Source organism: Lingula anatina, chromosome 2 (assembly GCF_051362555.1).
Source record: "Lingula anatina isolate TDL-2025a chromosome 2, LinAna3.0, whole genome shotgun sequence".
Classification (NCBI taxonomy): Eukaryota; Metazoa; Brachiopoda; class Lingulata; order Lingulida; family Lingulidae; genus Lingula; species Lingula anatina.
Window position 1 is genome coordinate 1,497,236 of NC_141768.1, and position 18,191 is coordinate 1,515,426.

An 18,191-nucleotide genomic window follows, 5' to 3' on the forward strand; every position below is an offset into this window, starting at 1 on the left:
ACCAGTTTAATGGTTTATTGGTTGACGATCGCTAACTACATGTTCTATACGTGAAGCCTCCAACTTCTAAGCCGTCTCCCATAGCTCCGTCGAGCGGTTGCCTTCGAGTCTTCTTCAGTCTGCCCCCAATATTATTTCTAGACGTCTTTTATACGTATTTCTTATCTATAGGTGGATTCTGTGCTGCAGTATTTGGCGGTACATACTAATTTTAATTATTCAAATTGCACACGTCCACTTAAGTTACACAACTACAGGTAAGGCCATAAAACGAGTCGAGTGCACAAGCAATCGACTCTAATCAAATTAATTTACATGTCTGGCAATTATATTTGTGAACACTACACGCCTTCCCTTTTTACCAGAAAAAAAAAATACATTTTTTTTCATTTATCACGTTGGAGACATTCACTCTACATTATATTTACAACATATATACAAAGCGAAGCACGTTAATAGAAGAACACGTTACAGACAGGCCCGGAGGAAAACCAGAGATAAAACCCTTTAATTTATATCTTTCTTTATCAATTTAAGGAAAAATAGCTCTGGAAACCGGGCAAATGAGCGCCTTATATTTTAAAGTCTTTAAAATTCATTTGAGTCTTTTAGTGTTTAGCCTTTCAATGGAATCATCGGCAAAACGGCGGGGTCCACCACTCTCGGCTGTAGAGTTACTTGGGTTCCAAGGCGCAGGACGGATCGGTCTAATGGATCAGCCTTGGATGCGCGGCGGGTCGGAGGCGATGACTCAGGCACGGCGATGCAGGGACCATTCACTGTCACCTGAAACGAGACACAAGGGAAAATAAACTTTCTTCGTAAACAAAGTCAATCAGGGCTAATATGAAGAGGAAAAACACCACCTATCATCCCAGACAACAGGAAAACCCACAGTTAGACCTAATCAAGCTACCAGCACCATCACGACCGTATCAAGCTTCCAGCGCCGTCTCGGCCTGTCTCATCAGCAACACCTGGCCATATGCTGCAGATAAAACTGTGTGAGCTACCAGTGCCGTCATGGTCTGTCTGCCAGCAATATCCGGCACATATTGCCAGCAAAACTCTGTATGTTTCCGAAGTCACAGAACACCCGTCGTATCGATCATCATGGCTGGTTACTCAAACAACAACAAGATATTAGCAAGACAAAATCTCTACCCAGTTCCCACAGAACACGGTTCTGCTACCTATCCCTTCGTGGGCAGGCATCAACATAAAAAATACCTGGTCTAAAATACCAGTCCCGACACTCCAACGTGGAGCATGGTACCCTTAAAGAAATTATCTGGTCTAACTTGCATTTATCCATCGGTGGACCTAAATTAACAAGCAGCCCTACGTCGCTAGGAACATACCAGAATTTTTCGCTCCCATACGGAAGCAGGGAACCATTTTAAATAAATAATAAAACATCTGGTCTTACTTGCATTTATCCATCGGTGGACCTAAATTAACAAGCAGCCCTACGTCGCTAGGAATGTACCAGATCTTCTGCTCCTATTACTTAACAGCAGGATAACCTTAAAAAATAAATACTGGGTCTCTAACCTCACTTCGAGATAAACTAACCTGTTTTCACCACGCCATATGAGCCTCCTTCCTTCATCACCCGTCACGACGTTTAATTGTCCTCTCGCATAATATAAAAGTCCAAAAGTACACGTGTTTGTCTGTCTGTGTGTCCGTTTTTAATTACTGTCTGCCTACGCACGTGCCTTGCCTAAACCAGTTCGGTCCGGTTTATTTCGACACCCGTTTTTAATATTCCCATTATAGACCAAAGCTTTGATATTGCCTCTATATTCAAATTTGCCTAAGAACACGTTCCTTATCACCACGAATGCCGCTTCTTATCTATGTTACCAAATTCTGATGTAATCTCCAACTATTACATGTAATTCGATCGACGCAATTAGCAAACACTTGAAGTTCCTTATCTTACCGCTTGTCTCTGTCGGCCCTTGCACGACAGTTATAATTAGTAGCACAATAGCCTGTATACCTCTGAACGTTACAAATTTTAAAATCCGATCAAGACCATATCAACGTAAAACCCTTATTTTACTATGAAGAAATTTCGTCAATCACCGAATCAATGCAACAATAACCCGAAAACATGTTAAAATACAACAACGACACCAAAAGACGATCTATACTACCAACAACGCAAAACTTATCTTAATTTTTTTTTTTTTCGCGACGCAATCCTGAATATAACCTTTCTACGACTGCCACGTAACGAACAGCGCGTAGCTTTTCCCGAAAATTGCATTTTTCATGCACTAACGATCTCTTGCGTCTTAAAAAAAAAGTAAGCAATCTGCCTAAACCTTCCATGTACCGTAATTACGTGAAATTTTGCGACTTACATACAAAATCGACTTAAAAACTGGAGGAGCCGTTTATTCCTCTCTTACTATCATAACATTTTACTTAAAATCGGCAAGTCACCCCTACTTTGCACTGAATTTGGAAAGTTTTTAATTAATCCTAACATGAACATGCCCTGCCACGGCACGAAAAACCGTTAAAAACTAACAAAATTTTACACAAAATCCGAAATTAAAATACTTGTTACTGCAAGATATAAACAATAGTTCATACTTACCGGCCGGTAGGTGATACTGCCTGGCCGACCGATCTTCGCTGCGCGAAGACATACCCTTTCTATACTTACCTCCCCGTCTGGCCATTTTGTGTCTAGTCAGGTCTTCCTTGTGCGCATTGGAACGTAAACTGGCGAAGCTCAGCCAAATATGTTATGTACCTTTACATATACATATGAGATGAATGTCCTAAACTTATATAATTTAGAACGCTTAATTCAAGCGTGGGCTCGAAATAGGACATTACGTTTTAAACTTACTCGGTGGATAACGCAATTCAAAATTCCACGGTTCGTGTCATATTTACGTGAGGTCGCGCAAAGAAAACCCAAGTCCACATAATGACCAGTTTAATGGTTTATTGGTTGACGATCGCTAACTACATGTTCTATACGTGAAGCCTCCAACTTCTAAGCCGTCTCCCATAGCTCCGTCGAGCGGTTGCCTTCGAGTCTTCTTCAGTCTGCCCCCAATATTATTTCTAGACGTCTTTTATACGTATTTCTTATCTATAGGTGGATTCTGTGCTGCAGTATTTGGCGGTACATACTAATTTTAATTATTCAAATTGCACACGTCCACTTAAGTTACACAACTACAGGTAAGGCCATAAAACGAGTCGAGTGCACAAGCAATCGACTCTAATCAAATTAATTTACATGTCTGGCAATTATATTTGTGAACACTACACCGGGCGGGGGAAATCTCACGAAACCTCCGGGATTTTCGTTGTTTTAAAATAACTTGCGATAATGCAGGTATCTATATGGAGAAACCGGTTGTTCTAATATTCAGGCTCCGATAAGAACTGAAAACACAAAGAGAATGCTGAATATCGCCAGGTGTAGGTCAAAGATCACTATATATCCGGTCACACGTGGCAGCTCCTTGCCGGCGTCTGTATGCATTTACGTGAATTTACCAATAAAAATTAAAAACTGCGCATGAACCGTTTATCACGGTGTTGTGGAAAGTACTACCTCTGTTACTTGATGTTTACTTATATAGCAGACTTCCTGACATCGGTTAGTTAGTTAGGGCACTTCTTTAAACGTTGACTAAAGGAATTTCCCGCCAGAGAGAATTGTTAGAGGCTCTCTCCACGGGGGCGTCTTGATAGTCCGAAGGTTCATTGGTCCGAAAAGTGGTAACACTTTCATCGATTTTTTAATCAAGGGTTCATTGGTCCGAAGGTTCTATAGTGAACATTCGGACCAATGAACCTTCGGACTATTGAACCTTCGGACTATCGCTACGGCCCCCTCTCCACACGCCTCTCCCCACAGTCATACGTGCGTTCTGTAAAGCATTTTTATTATTTCCCAAAATTCAGACAGCAAAGACAAAAAACTTTATATAAGTTTATCTAAAGCGTACTTTGTGTCTTTATCTTATCAGCCTCCTCGGGTAGCCACTGCCGGTTTTCAACGTCTGTATTACACGCGGAATAGGTCCGCGATACCAAACGACCCGCCATTTTTTTTTTTTTTTTGCGAGAGATGAGGCAATATGCAAGCCGTTAATAATGAGTGGCCAGTCATTTAAACTAAAATATCCAATTAAAAATGGAACAAACATCAAATCCAAGTGCAAAGACAGGTCAAGCAATTATACTCAAGTAGGACGAAATTTATTTTGGCGGGAAAATCCCATGAAGTGTCCCTTTTATCTTGTCAATTTTCTGGACAACCCACCCAAGCCTACCCCACCAGAAAGATGACATAGAACCGTTTGAAGATAAAATCTTGACTCAAAGCTGGTGTAACGAAACTGAGGGTCGATATAAAAGAAAGTCCGCCCTCCATATAGTTATAATGGTAAGGGTTAGTCTGACATAAGTGGGTCAAAATCTAAGGCGAGATTTACCTGTACAAATGAATGGGAAGCGGACTCTCTATCATGGGGGACTCCGTCACGTTACACTGGCACTTGCAATTACTCAGCGAGACTTAAAGGTACATACGAACCGAGCATCGGTGGAGCGGGGATTCCCAGTAACACGTGTAAACCTCTACTAGTTTCAAATAAATTCAACATACCAAGGGGTAAAATGAATAGATCACTCGGTCAGCCATAAGAGCTTAGACTGCTTTCTTTAAATTTTTAGGCGGAAATTTAACCTACTTTCGGGACCCACTTTTCTGCCCCATTGACTTACAGCATAGAATGCGAGCAGAAAAATCTGTTCAAACATTAAACAATGCCTTTTGGTATTTCTCTTAGTTATACTACTTGAAACTATATGATGGTATTTGGTCGGGGCTTTTTTTTTGGCAAAAAATGACTTTGTATGCATCTTTAAACATACTTATGACTTCTTTGCAATTATGGAAATATTTTTATCTCTTCAAATTTATTACTATTAGATGTTACTTTTTTATTACAGACTTTGTATGCCCATACTAACTGGAACATAATTTACTGACATTATTTTTTGACATCGACAAATATCAGTCGTAATATCTGATATTGTACATTTCTTCCTCTTGGAAATGAAAATTAAATAACTTTTTTTTTGTTTTTTTAAATCCCCAAGAATCCATTTTGCTATGTGGTAGCACTGATATCAAGGCTTCAAGGTCTTCATTACCTGGAAAATATTAAAAAGAAAATTTCATTCTTGAAGCTGTTTGACTCATTGGATCTATTCTTACAAAACATACAACAAACAATTTTGCAAACAGAAAAGTCTACCTTTTTATTGATCTGTTTTATTTCTAATGCAATTTTTGAAATTCATTTGATAACAGAAATAAATATGGATAATTTTTTTGCAAATGCAGATAGCCATCTAACAAAAAGAAATTTCTAAATCAACATTCACATACACCTACCTCCTCAAACTTATGGATCTGCCTGATAAAGAAATCTCCATAGCGACGCGCCACCTTGGTGTCTGCTATGTGAATCATATCCTGTGAGGGGGATTAAAAGAAAAACTTGATAAACATAAATTACACAAAAAATATCTTTCCTGAATTCAAAGCTAGCAACCTTAAAGACTTGCATTTGACTATTATGGGGTAGTCTTTCCTATAAGACTGAATACATTTATTCATTTGCTCATAAATGTGAGCTATTCATTTTCATATCTTGAAAAGTAAGGCATTTACTGAAGAAAATAAATTGTTCTGAATTTTGTTTTGGTCCAAAACTGTTTCCCCAAGACCTGACATTGAGGCAAGTTGAAAAAAGGCGCCGAGAGGCTAACCTGTTTTTCCTAAATCATGTACTGTCCTTCAAAATTTGGAGAAAAGATGATAAAATTATTTTCAAAGCAACACAACCCACTCGCTTACAAATTTCATCTTAAGATGTAACTTTCCAAGCCTTCTTACCTGATCAATATAGAAATCCACTTCAGAAGCAGACTGGAACTCTCCCTCCAGACCACTGCAGCTCCCTGTCCAGACCACGTTCTTCATCTTGTGCTGAAATAACAGAAACAATGTGTTAGCTGTGACTGTCTCAACCAACTACTCATTGAGTTAGGAATAGAGTTAACTGCGATTGTTTTAACCAACCACTAAAATCATGACCTTGAGAATTTTCCCTAGGTTGATTAAATGATAAAATTCAATGTTTTATCTGTTTAGCAAAGGTCACAAATGAAAAATTAATCCTAAATATAAAAACATTTTCTTTAGTACCCAAAAGATGACTACAAGACATTATGTAAACAAATACCTACCTTAAAACACATTAAATGATTTCTCAGATCCTCTTCTGACTAAAAATGAAAAAAAAAAAAAAAGAAAATACAAACCAGTGAGCTGTTAAACAGTGAAGTTTTGTTGCAATTTTATTTTCCAGTACAAAATTATTTAAAATTTTTCACAGGGAAGTAGTTACTGTATCACAGAGTGCAAAAAAAAAGTGCAAAGAGCAGTGACACAAGGGGGGTTCTGGTTCTCTTTCCCTCTTCCTAATCCTGTATCTAACATAATAAATATAATCTTAACCATTTACCGTTTCCATGAAGGCCGCCAGCTTTGATAATGTCAGTGTGGTGTACAGCTTCAGATAGCTGAAAAAAAAAAAATGGGTAAAAAGCGGTAAAATTAAAACCACAACTTAACTCCATTCAAAATTCCACAACTTTTTTCTCTGTAAAATCCAAGTCAGGATTTTAAAATGTAAATTTTAAGCTATAAAATGTTGCATAATTTTAAACTGTAAAATGCAGCATAAAGACTGCTGATTATTACTACATAACCTATTAAACCCAGTCATGGTTAGGAATGCTACAGCAAACAACATTAGTAGTGCACTGACAAATTGATTTATGTGTGCATTAACTGATTACACATCTTATTTACAAATCAAAATTTATAATTTATACTGACTGGATATATGATAGTGTAAGAAAAAAATCTCCTACAATACAGACATTCCTAAAATAATAAGGTGAAAATGTAATTGAGCTTGAGTAAAATTCCCTAAGATCAGGAAATCTCCTCAAGCATCCCCTCCTTGGTTGTGTTAGATGTGACAGTACACAATGTGTCTGTGCTCACCTTCTTATAGTTGGTAGCAATGCCTGCTGGGTAACCTCGTCCATAAACACCTTCAACTGCTGCATAAACGGTTCCTGGAGAACAATATGGAATTATATAGCTATACTATTCACATAATTTTCATATTAAGGGCTACTGATAATCTATCAGATAATCTTCTATAGATATTTACACATTCAGTATTGTTACAAAATCTATTACACAATCCTTTACAGAAAATACCTTTTTTTATATTTATTTAATTGAAATCTCCCTTTGCTTAAAGCTAGCAACATGGAAATGGCACTCATTATGGTTAAACTATCCAAATTAGTGAAGAAAAACTGATATTCATTAAAAAAAAACCTATGTGTGATTCGTTTTTTACCTTGTGGAAGTTGGCAGGTGTGGCGTCGTAGTTTGGCGGACAGGGAGACAGGAACTTAGGACAGGCAAAAGAAAAGCTGTTCTGAAACTCCAGGACGTCCCTAAATGTGAAAGCAACTCGTGTTAAAAGACAAGCAAACATGCTAACTTGCAACAAAATACTACATTAGGATATACCAAAAGTGATATTGCATGTGAATCAAGGAAGACATATTATCAATATAAGCATCAGAAAAATTTTATATTGAACCCTATAACGAAACAAAAGACACTTCAACATTTACCCACATTTACACTAAAATCCTTACTACTTAAAGACAAGGTCAGTTCACAAAATTTCAATGTTTTTTGAAATCTGTCCTCCCCATATACATCACACAGCAAACACTTGCCCTTTCTGCATCTTGAGCATTCTGTCTCCAAACTTCTCCCTGAGCTGTGTGTGCACACTCTCATCTATCCTCATAGGGTGCAGCACCAGACATATAGCAAGGAGGGTGTACATCTGTTCATTCTGCTTGTTGATCTACAGGGAAGTGAACACAGACCATTACATATGTACAATCATAATATTTTTTTTAAAATTATGCAGAAAATGAAACAGAACAAGCAGTGGACATGACCCTGAATAAAAACATTTTAATTGCTTGTTTATTCATTAGACACAAAAGCAAAAGCAGAAAAGGTTACACAAAATTATATGAACTTCAGATGCTCAAGATGAGTCTATATGGGTACAGCCCTCCATCTTCTAACAACAAAAAAATGACAAAAAGTGAGCATGTCTACACCCGACACTTGGAACACTTTGCTATAGGTGATAATTACACTCTGCCTTACTTTTTAAACAGACTGCAAAACACACCCTTTAAGCTACCGGACAGGTGTGAATACAAGCTTTGCTTGGTACCAGTGCTATCTTTGTGATCATCTCATCCAACTAATTATTGTGTTAGTTGCGACTGTCTCAACCAGCTACTCATTGTGTTAGCAGAAGTGTGTTAGGTGTGACTGTCTCAACCAACTACTTACTGTGTTAGCACAATGTGTTTATGTGTGAATATCATCTTTACCTGGTCATAGAGCTGTGCCTTATTCTGGAACATCTGCTTGGTTCTCTGGATGTACAACAAGATGTTGGAGAAGGTGCGTATGGAGTCCTGGTAACGACGCATCATCATGTATGCGAAACCCACATAGTAATACGTGGTGATCTGACAGGCGGGCACGCGGGAGTACATGTTCTGGAAATATGACCAGCATTTTGTGATAACTTTATGGATATGTGGAGTGTACATATGTGTCAGTGAGGGATTTCACTATGAGGGGATCACAATGAAATTACACCAGACAGACAAAAACTGAATTATCCTGAATTCAAATTGATCTTGTTCTACGAAAAAAAAAAGGCAAACCCATGTGCAATTATTATAAACTATGTTGTTAAGATGGCAAAGATATATTTCAACACCACACAGCTATATCTTCTAAGACCATCTGAGATGAGTCTAGGTTAAAAAAAAACCTTTGAACATTTATTAAATCTCTAACAAGACTTATCTCAGGAACCACGAAAATTGAATTTGAAAATGCAAAATTCCGTGTTTCCACGGAAAAAGCTCATGTCTGCACTGTAGAACATATTATACCAGTACACACTAGCAGCAAACACTTCATGGAAGAATAACAATGATAGTGAGCAGTACAAACAACCCCTTCACCTGTGACGATACACAGCATTCAATGGCCTACAAACCTTCTTATTGAAGTCAATATTCTCCAGTACTTTAAGGGCCTGGTAGTAGTCACCCAGGAGAGAGTGGAGCCTCAGCAACCCAATGAGGCTGAAGTAACCCAGCATCTTGTACAGAGAGTGGCGACCAAACTCCCCCGCTACGCTGTCTGGGTCTCCTATTAGTGGGATAAATATACTGAACATGTCAGAGTATGTGATAAACAGGTCCCTATTTATTTTTAATCTTATTAATCTTATATTCAATTTATTTATCTATAATCTAATCAAAGAATAAAGTATAGCCAACAAAATATAACAAAGAGAACACGAAATGTTCAAGATTAAGGTCTCCCTTTGTCTCACATATTTCATAATAATGACAACAACCATTAGATATTTAAAATTCGAAAACCTGTATTTTTATTTTAAGATTTTATATAATATGACTTAGTCTGAGATACAAGTATCAACCTCAAATGTGTGTAAATGCACTGCCGTGTGTGTAATACAGCAGACATTTTATTGTAACTAAATTGAGAGAAACAGTGATGGAGACAGATCTAAAACAAGAATCAAATCTGAGCAAAAATGTTCATTAGCTTGGTAGTTGGATCATAAATGAAAATGATCAAACACAAGCCGAAATATTTTTGTACCGTTAGCTTACATTACCTGACATTTATAACATCTACTCACAATAGTCTGATGAAGGCCTACATCCAGGTTGGCCATAAGCTAATGATATGAAAATATTACAGCTTGTGTTTGATAGTTTTCATTTACGAAGTATCCAATCTCCTCACCTCCACTGGTATAGACTTCCAGCTGTCTGTTTATGTTGGACTTGTCCACGAGAGAGTGGAGGACATTGAGAACAGAGTGCACATTCCAGATCTGAAATAAAAACAATAAGATTATCAACACTCTAGAAATATACACAGAGGTAATGCCATTTAGTTGCAAATTATGAGATAATTTTGGTTATGAAATATTTTCTTTTTAAAAGCCTGCATTTATTGTCTCAAAGATTTATAAAAGCTTTTTCAAGCAATGAATTAACTTTTTCTTGCTAAAAATTGGCATTTTTAGGAAATGCTATTCTTCACCAAGACAAAAACCAAATGAGATAATAAGAGATCTTCAAAATGAACTATACTGTTTGGAAATTGGAAGAGGGATGCTTGAAATGCCAAGGTTGTAAATACCAAGTTATATATTTTTCCCTACATCAATTCTGATAAAAATAAAACACATAATCTAAATCATTCACTGTTTATTTTCAAACATAAGAAAATGAAGTACCTGCGTTCTGATAAAGTGATAACAATTTTGTAATAACATGCATTGAAAACTTAAAAAGGGCACAAGAAGCAGACTTTATACACAAATAGATAATATACAATACCTTGGGATTCCTCCTCAAATGTTCCACCTCATCCTCAGACTTACCTTGGGATTCCTCCTCAAATGTTCCACCTCATCCTCAGACTTACCTTAGGGTTCCTCCTCAAATGCTCCACCTCATCCTCAGACTTACCTTAGGGTTCCTCCTCAAATGTTCCACCTCATCCTCAGACTTACCTTAGGATTCCTCCTCAAATGTTCCACCTCATCCTCAGACTTCTTTCCAAGTTTGCACCTGTACTGACTAAATGACTGGAACTGGAAGATAACATTGGGCATCAAGTAAAATTCTAGTACATACATGTTAACTATAAAATATCAAATATCTACTTATATTATGACATTGTCTTTCAATTAATAATAATTACTGAAACTGTTCAAAGCATCTATACATATTTTAAAACCCTTATTAGCAATTCCTAATGGGTTTATAACTACCCCATTAGCCTATTGAATATAAACATAATCTTTGTCAGAAGCTTTGTGATTCACACCGTTTTATCACATCAATGTAAATGCCTTCATGGTTCCAGTTGACCCACCTGGTAGATAAACTCATCAATGATGTCCCACAGCCACTGGTTAGGTAGCTCTAGGGGCACTGGGCTCTCTGCACCTAGACACATAACAGAGGGGGGCAATACAATTTATCTTTTATATACAGGTTATGAGTAGTTCTGTTAAAGGAGAATGAACATATGTGTTTAGATTTTCAGATAAAATCTACTGAACTATAAATTATAATTTCACTTTTACTCCATAGTCAAGCCTTACACAACTGAATGACACTCACTAAGAATGTAATTGAAAAGGTTGCAGTAGTTGTAGTAGGATTCAAATCTCTGCTCCTGTGTTGGCCCAGTCTGGAATGGATTTAAGAAAAAAAGTTAATACCACAGGGACAATATTTACTTTGAAATATACAAAGTTTGGTATATATATATATATATATATATATATATATATATATATATATATATATATATATAATTTGTTGAACTTTTCTAAGTACCCTCTCTCTGATCTCATCAAATACGGACAATTTTTTTCTGAAGTACACTCAATGCCATAGTTATTTCTTCCTGAAAGTTTTAAACTTAACTGAGTTTTATTTCTGTTGATCGTTTCTCAAAAGAAAGAAAAATACACTTTTGACATTTTCAATAACCTAAACATCTACTGAAATAAAACATAAAAGATATAACACACAGAAACTTACTGCAACTCTGGCATAGATGTGCCTGTAGTATAACTCTCTGTATAAGATCAGGAAGACAGGGTCGTCTCCAACCACAGGGGCTATAATCTCTGCCTCTGGCCAGGCCGAGTTCTTGAAGAACCTGTCAGTTAGCTTGTTGAAACTGGATTGAAAAACATTATAAAGTAAGAAGAAATCGTAAAAGAAAAAAAGTTAACTTTATGGGTTTCACCTAAAAAAAGAGCAAGAGTGTACTGTTGAGATAAGATTCACCTTCTTCCAAGTACTTGAAAAATTTGGCCCTGACCTTCAAAAATGAAAATAAACACCTCTTGTCAAACCCTTTCTTAAAATATTTTAAACTACTTTTTCTTCACTTTAAATGCATACTTTGCTTAAAACAACTCTCTTTAGTTCATTATCTAAACCAGCTATTAAATTCTAAGACTTAATAAAAATAGCACATTCTGTGTACCCATTCTCATAAGCATTCTGTATTTCAAAGAGGTTCTGCTCATGCACACATTTCTGGAAGTAGACCAAGAAGTTCTTGATCACTTCAGGCACAATGTAGGTGGACTGCTGGTACTGCCTCTCGTATTCCAAATCCTGACGAGGATCCCCTGGGGACAACAAAATAATAATCCATGTCAGAAGTCTAATTAACAGAACCTTAAAATTTTTCCTAATCTCTCCCAGTTTAACTTTCAACAATGCTGACATATATTAAATCTAACCGTTTATTAAACTCATAAAGAGGACAATATATTATAAGAAAAACATTAAGAAGACAACTACAGAAGATAAATATTATTATAATATTATAAATACTTGTCAAGGAAGAAGAAAAAACTTACCCGTATGCAGTTCGTACTCTGATTGTGATGGATAATAGGCATAGGGGTCAAACTGAAAACATACAGAACAGAACGTTTTTATGTCTGTCATCCCAAAAGATGTGAAGAGTTAATGCAAGTGTCAAGACCAGCAAAGCAACAGCAACAAAGGCTTAAAATTAAAAATCTAACAAAGAAGGGAAAGATTAAATTATATGCCATAAAGTGTGTTATGATGTTTATAAAATCATAATGGTGTTCTGAACATATAATAAAAACAGTCATGAGACTATAATATGATTTGATAATTCATCTTGCCAGCCCCCCCCCCCCCCTTTTTTTTTTTTAGTAAAAATCGTTCACACATGCAGGCGGTGGAAGCGCGCTACTTATATGATTAAGACGAGCCTAGCCGTCAGTACCGGATATGGTTTTGTGACCTTGAGGAGCAATTAGGTTTGGTCTTTGCGGCACGCATGAACAGTAGTCGAACTACCACACCTGGGTCTTTTGTTTTTGACAACTGTTCACTCGTCATCGAGGCGCTTGTTCAAGACTACAGGCTGATATCTACTAGCACTACCAGTGGCTTCATTAGTAACGTTCCCACAATACTTAGTTTTCTGTCTGTGCGTACATACCCTGAAAAAAAGCCAGCCTCGGTGACGAGAACAATGGACGTTTCTCACCCCTCTCTACAGTAGGACACATACTGTCGATGCGGAGTGATATAACGTCGTTTTCTCGCGCCAGGACGTAACGTCGGGCTCAAATTTTGTAAAAATTTTAACTTGGTCGAAGAATAGCTATATACTCTAAATAAATGCACACTTAGCAAGTCTAATACGATATTATGATTGTTGGGTATATAGACTTCATATTCATGTACACTTCTATTGAAATTATGTAGTTTAGAGCGAGCTTGCGTTCGTCAAAGTCGCACTGAGCGGTAAAATTTGACCTTGGCAACATCATAACTTTGGCCACTATTCCTCAACTAGAGAGTGTGCGGGAAATTCCGGATAAGAGATAACGTATCTTTCAATCAATGTTGTATGTATAAAAAATTATTAAAATTCATCTTTGGAAACAAATGTTGCAGAATTTTTTGTACCAAAAATCGTGCAAAATCCAGGTTTTTGCGTCATCCATGACCCAAGACGGGCCCAACTCGGCGTTTGTTTACATTTGCAGATGTACTTTATTTTGTCGATTATCACCGGTTATTTTGGATATTATTACAGTTTTCAATTGATAGTCAAACAATGCGTGTCAGTTTCATATCTAACTTGTAAATTTAATATTGTTGCACCTTCTTTTTCTATGCCCCACTACCTGTACATGTACATTGCATAGATCTATGTTTCAATGTTACTTATGAAATTATGTTGGTAATTGAACATTTCTGAATCAAAAACTTGTTTTTCTTTATTTTGCTCAGACAAATTCATCGTTTCTTAAATGAATATTTTAAAGGATTAACAACTGTTTGTATGAGATTCACATTTAAGAATACATAGTGTAAAGAACCCATAGGAATACAATATATATTCCATTTTACCACCAAAATGGTAGTTTTCACAATTATTTTTATTTTTATATTCTTGCCATCCAATCACATTGTGGCTGTACTCTGTAATAATCTTTTGAAATATTAAAATAAATTAAAAAATAACAGTACAGACTAATTTTGAATGTCAAAACTGATTGGTAACTATTAGTAAGAAGGGGGAAATTGTCATTTACTCCAGGAGAATCCATTTTGGGCTGATATGAACAGTTACCTCTTTTATAGTCAATAAAAAACAGAGGGTAAAAAAACAACAGGATATAATTTTATTTTCAAAACAGTGGTACAAGTATACATGCACAGGAAGTCCATATGCATGGGCGCTAGTAAGAATACAGAAAGTATTTAGTTATACAAAGTGTGTAAAAATGTAAAAAATACATAAATAAAAACAAAAAATATTTCCAAAATTAATATAAAATTTTCACTTTCATTGCACTAGGTTGAACTTAATGACTTTCCTATTTTTTTTTTTTTTTTTTTTGCTATCCTTTTAAGACTTAAAATAAGAGAAAAATATGATGATCACCAAGGACAATTTATGTCTTTATTCAAAACAGTTTCATATGCTTGCAGTGTTTGCCTCTTAGGAAAATAAGTTGCTGGACCGAAAGTCCAGCCATCTTGAAAAGTAGCTGGACTGAATGTCTGCCGGGTGGGAAAACTTCTCAGCCCGTTCTGAAAGTTGTCAGCCCCGGGCAGACGGTCCAGCCTTAATTTCTAACACTGTATGCTTGTATTTGATATCCGATATTAAAATATGGGAATATGTAACTTGCTTCCTAAAAGGGCTCTACCTGTATTTGTGAACACCAGGCATTATATACTATAAATGGATGTGGACTGTAAATATATTCAAAATACCTCTTTTACTATTCTGACATTTTTTTTCTTATTAAATTCTTGTTTGAATGTGAAAAGCAGTCTGGCTCCTGGGAGTCCAATTAGAAAAAAATGTGTCCATAATAATACTTGTTTGCAACACTGTCATCCAATTATCTTAAAGAAATACCACCGAAGTCATATTGCTTTTTAAAAATTCAATTTTTATGTTTCAAAAAATGTAAGTGCTGCCAAAGAATACTTTGATAACCAATTTTCACTAGGGCTTGGTGACAGTTTTTTTAATATGACTAATAGGAATGCATGATAATGATGCAGCATATCATTGTGATCACTTTTCAGGGCACTTCAAAGCCTGGCAGAGATTCTGTAATATCTGAAAAAACTGTTCTTCTTTTATCTGGAAAAGAAAATCAGAATAAATTCAGAATTTACAATATCCATGCAACTAAAAGTAAAAACAATCTGTTTACACCCATTTTCAATATATAGGTCCATTTAACATAAAAAAATTGACTAACAATGAGCGAGGGACGGAAGATATGTCAAAGTGGTACTTAACGAACTCACATAATAAAGTAATAATTACTGGCTTTATCTTTTTTCATACAGAAAACATAAATGGATTAAATTTTAAACCTTTATTACTGTTGATCTTAAAACCATATAACATTCTCCAATAGATCTACTTCATTTTAACTTTAGTAAAAATCTACAACTTCAACAGTAAGCGAGTATGGTGTATAAATGTCTCAACTTTCATACCTGCACTAGCAAGTCATGGATTTTAAAATTTTCAATGATTTATAAAATAAACCCTACACTTTCAAATGGACCTTTATACTGAAAATGAGTGTTAACTGATCATGAAAAAAGCTCATATTACATAAATACTTCTACCCATTCTACATGTATATCCAAACATCTTTTTCCTTACACCAATGTTAGAAAGTTTTTAAAATATTTTATCAGCCTGAAAAAAAGACAAGGGAAATGTTAAATCTTGCCAAATACTCCTCTGACCTATTGCTAATTATTACAAATAAAAGGCGATGTATTCATAATACAATCAATATATACAACTGTCAAGCACATTATCTATACTTCACATGACAGGTGCTCGCAATGCTACGTAATACAGCTACAGTACACGTACGTACTAAGGCACATGTCGTTATGTAATATTAGTATTCTAAATAACACTAGATCAAAAGTTAATCTTAAAACTGAACTGTAGTCGGAGTTAGATTACTCTGAAGAGCCTGCGTCGGTCACACGGTGCACATTTTAACAACAAATCTACAAGATACAATGTATAACAAATGTGTTTGATTATGTACAGTATGTAGTGGAGCGAAACTAGCACATTTCTCGTAATAAAAAGCATTTATATAAATTTTACAATCTAAATAATTTGCATACGTACCTGATAATGAGTCTCTGACATGCTATAAATAAGTGGGTTCCATATTTCAGCAAGGATAAAAATCATAACTTGCCGCACAACCTACTTCACCTCTCCCTGCCTCGTGGTAAATAGCGGGGTTTCGTTGGAAAGCACCTCAGTTCACCTCTCGTTTAGTGGGCGGGATTTCGGTAAATTTACTAAATTTGTATTAAGTTTTTGGTCTTTGATAAAAGGAATGTTTATTCTGTCTCTTAAATTTATATTTGACTTAATATGGGTCTATAAAGGTGCATTTTAGCACCCAAATCTGCGCGTCACATGATTTGTATCACATGACTTTTTTGAACTTCCACAGTTCAAGGTAAAAAAAATGCTGTCGTAGCAACTTATGGAACATCATTGCTTTGCGTGAAAATTGAGGTTAGTCACTAACTTTTTTGGATGAATAAACGTAATTTTAAGTTCGGGAAATGAATGAGATGTCCACTCTTATCGGAGTTACCTCAGGGGAGAAATTTTGCACTGTTTTTTCACAACTTTTCTGATTTTCTGTCGAGACTTCTTAACCAGAGAGTGTGCGGGAAATTCCCTTCAAAATCGAAAACCTGGATATATATTCGACCATTTTATCAATTTTAAGCCAATTTCGTATTTGGAAACAATTTCCACGCAATATAGTCCCTCGCTATACAAAAGCATTTTTGGACACGTAAAATTTTCTGTTTTCTGGATTCGGAGAGAAATAACTGTAACTCTGTACAGTGCATTGACGAAAGCTTACAGTTTTTCAATAGACGGATAACTCCTCGTTTAGTTTCTAAAATATGAAAAGTCAATTCACTGTAGTTTTTTCGCACAGTTTATTTATTTCAGACGTACGCATTTTTCATCGCGCCGCTTTTTTGGCGCTATTTCGTGACGCGGACGTACCAAAAAATCCATGACGTTTCAAATCACACCTAAATCCTGACAGTCAGTCATATGGCAACTGGCTGCGGGTAGGTAAATATTCAGAACGGAGCGCGAGCGCTAAGATGACGTCGCGGTTGAAATTTTGTAAATTTCGCAACCAGCGCGGAAATTAAAGAATTGTACTTTATTACCTCTGAATGTGCTTATGAAAAATTAAGGCATGGTAGCAGAGTTTATCACGCGTCTGTAAGTGTGAGATTTACCCAGAATCAAAGTGAAATGAAGGAAATATAACTCGACAATTTCGGCCAACATGCCGATTATTATCCATAGCAACACCGTAACATTTTGAGATATCTCCTATCACAGAGAGTGTGCACCTTATTCCAGTCGATAGAAGATGACTTTTAATACGCAAAATAAACCTACCAAGTTTCATCAGAATTTATTCTGGCAACTTTTTTTGCCAGCTGTTGAAGTGCGTTTTTGTCCCTATTCCGCTAGATGTCAGCCATATTCTGACGTCATTTTTTTCAATACAGAAGCAAGTGAAGGTCTGCTGACTTTTTCAAATATCGAAAATCAAAGTACTTATCTTTTATTTCAGTAACAAAACTATATTCCCAATAATTATAATAAAAAATCTCGGATGTCTTAATTCAAAATGACGATTTTTATCATTATCGCACCTGCAGTTCTGCGCTGTCGATGAGAGTTCTTCACGAAATTTGTCGTCATACAGCAGTCTGCACAATTTTGAATGAAAAATCGACTTAGCATCAGAGTATCC

General features: G+C 36.0%; 1 protein-coding gene and 1 long non-coding RNA gene across 3 annotated transcripts in view; both read right to left on the minus strand.

The window, feature by feature from the left end:
• The window catches only part of LOC106170141 (eukaryotic translation initiation factor 3 subunit L), a 20,665-nt gene continuing 2,474 nt past the window's right edge, over positions 1 to 18,191 (minus strand). The window contains exons 2-19 of one of the 2 annotated variants that reach the window (XM_087006581.1): positions 12,690 to 12,741; positions 12,308 to 12,455; positions 11,854 to 11,995; positions 11,428 to 11,497; positions 11,177 to 11,250; positions 10,839 to 10,892; positions 10,724 to 10,750; positions 10,034 to 10,124; positions 9,252 to 9,406; positions 8,569 to 8,739; positions 7,888 to 8,021; positions 7,497 to 7,596; positions 7,130 to 7,203; positions 6,582 to 6,639; positions 6,304 to 6,342; positions 5,951 to 6,043; positions 5,447 to 5,527; positions 1 to 5,202 (exon numbers count right to left, since the gene is read on the minus strand). In XM_087006581.1, the coding sequence (XP_086862707.1) occupies positions 5,179 to 5,202; positions 5,447 to 5,527; positions 5,951 to 6,043; positions 6,304 to 6,342; positions 6,582 to 6,639; positions 7,130 to 7,203; positions 7,497 to 7,596; positions 7,888 to 8,021; positions 8,569 to 8,739; positions 9,252 to 9,406; positions 10,034 to 10,124; positions 10,724 to 10,750; positions 10,839 to 10,892; positions 11,177 to 11,250; positions 11,428 to 11,497; positions 11,854 to 11,995; positions 12,308 to 12,455; positions 12,690 to 12,741 (1,587 nt within the window). In that variant the 3' untranslated portion in view covers positions 1 to 5,178. Of the gene's footprint in view, positions 5,203 to 5,446; positions 5,528 to 5,950; positions 6,044 to 6,303; positions 6,343 to 6,581; positions 6,640 to 7,129; positions 7,204 to 7,496; positions 7,597 to 7,887; positions 8,022 to 8,568; positions 8,740 to 9,251; positions 9,407 to 10,033; positions 10,125 to 10,723; positions 10,751 to 10,811; positions 10,893 to 11,176; positions 11,251 to 11,427; positions 11,498 to 11,853; positions 11,996 to 12,307; positions 12,456 to 12,689; positions 12,742 to 18,191 lie in introns of both variants that reach the window. The other variant, XM_087006580.1, reaches the window with a different exon arrangement.
• Positions 14,490 to 18,044, minus strand: LOC147763312 (uncharacterized). Its single transcript, XR_015333213.1, has 2 exons — positions 16,508 to 18,044; positions 14,490 to 15,481 (listed from the first exon to the last, which is right to left on the minus strand). It is a non-coding gene; the product is annotated as an uncharacterized LOC147763312 (long non-coding RNA).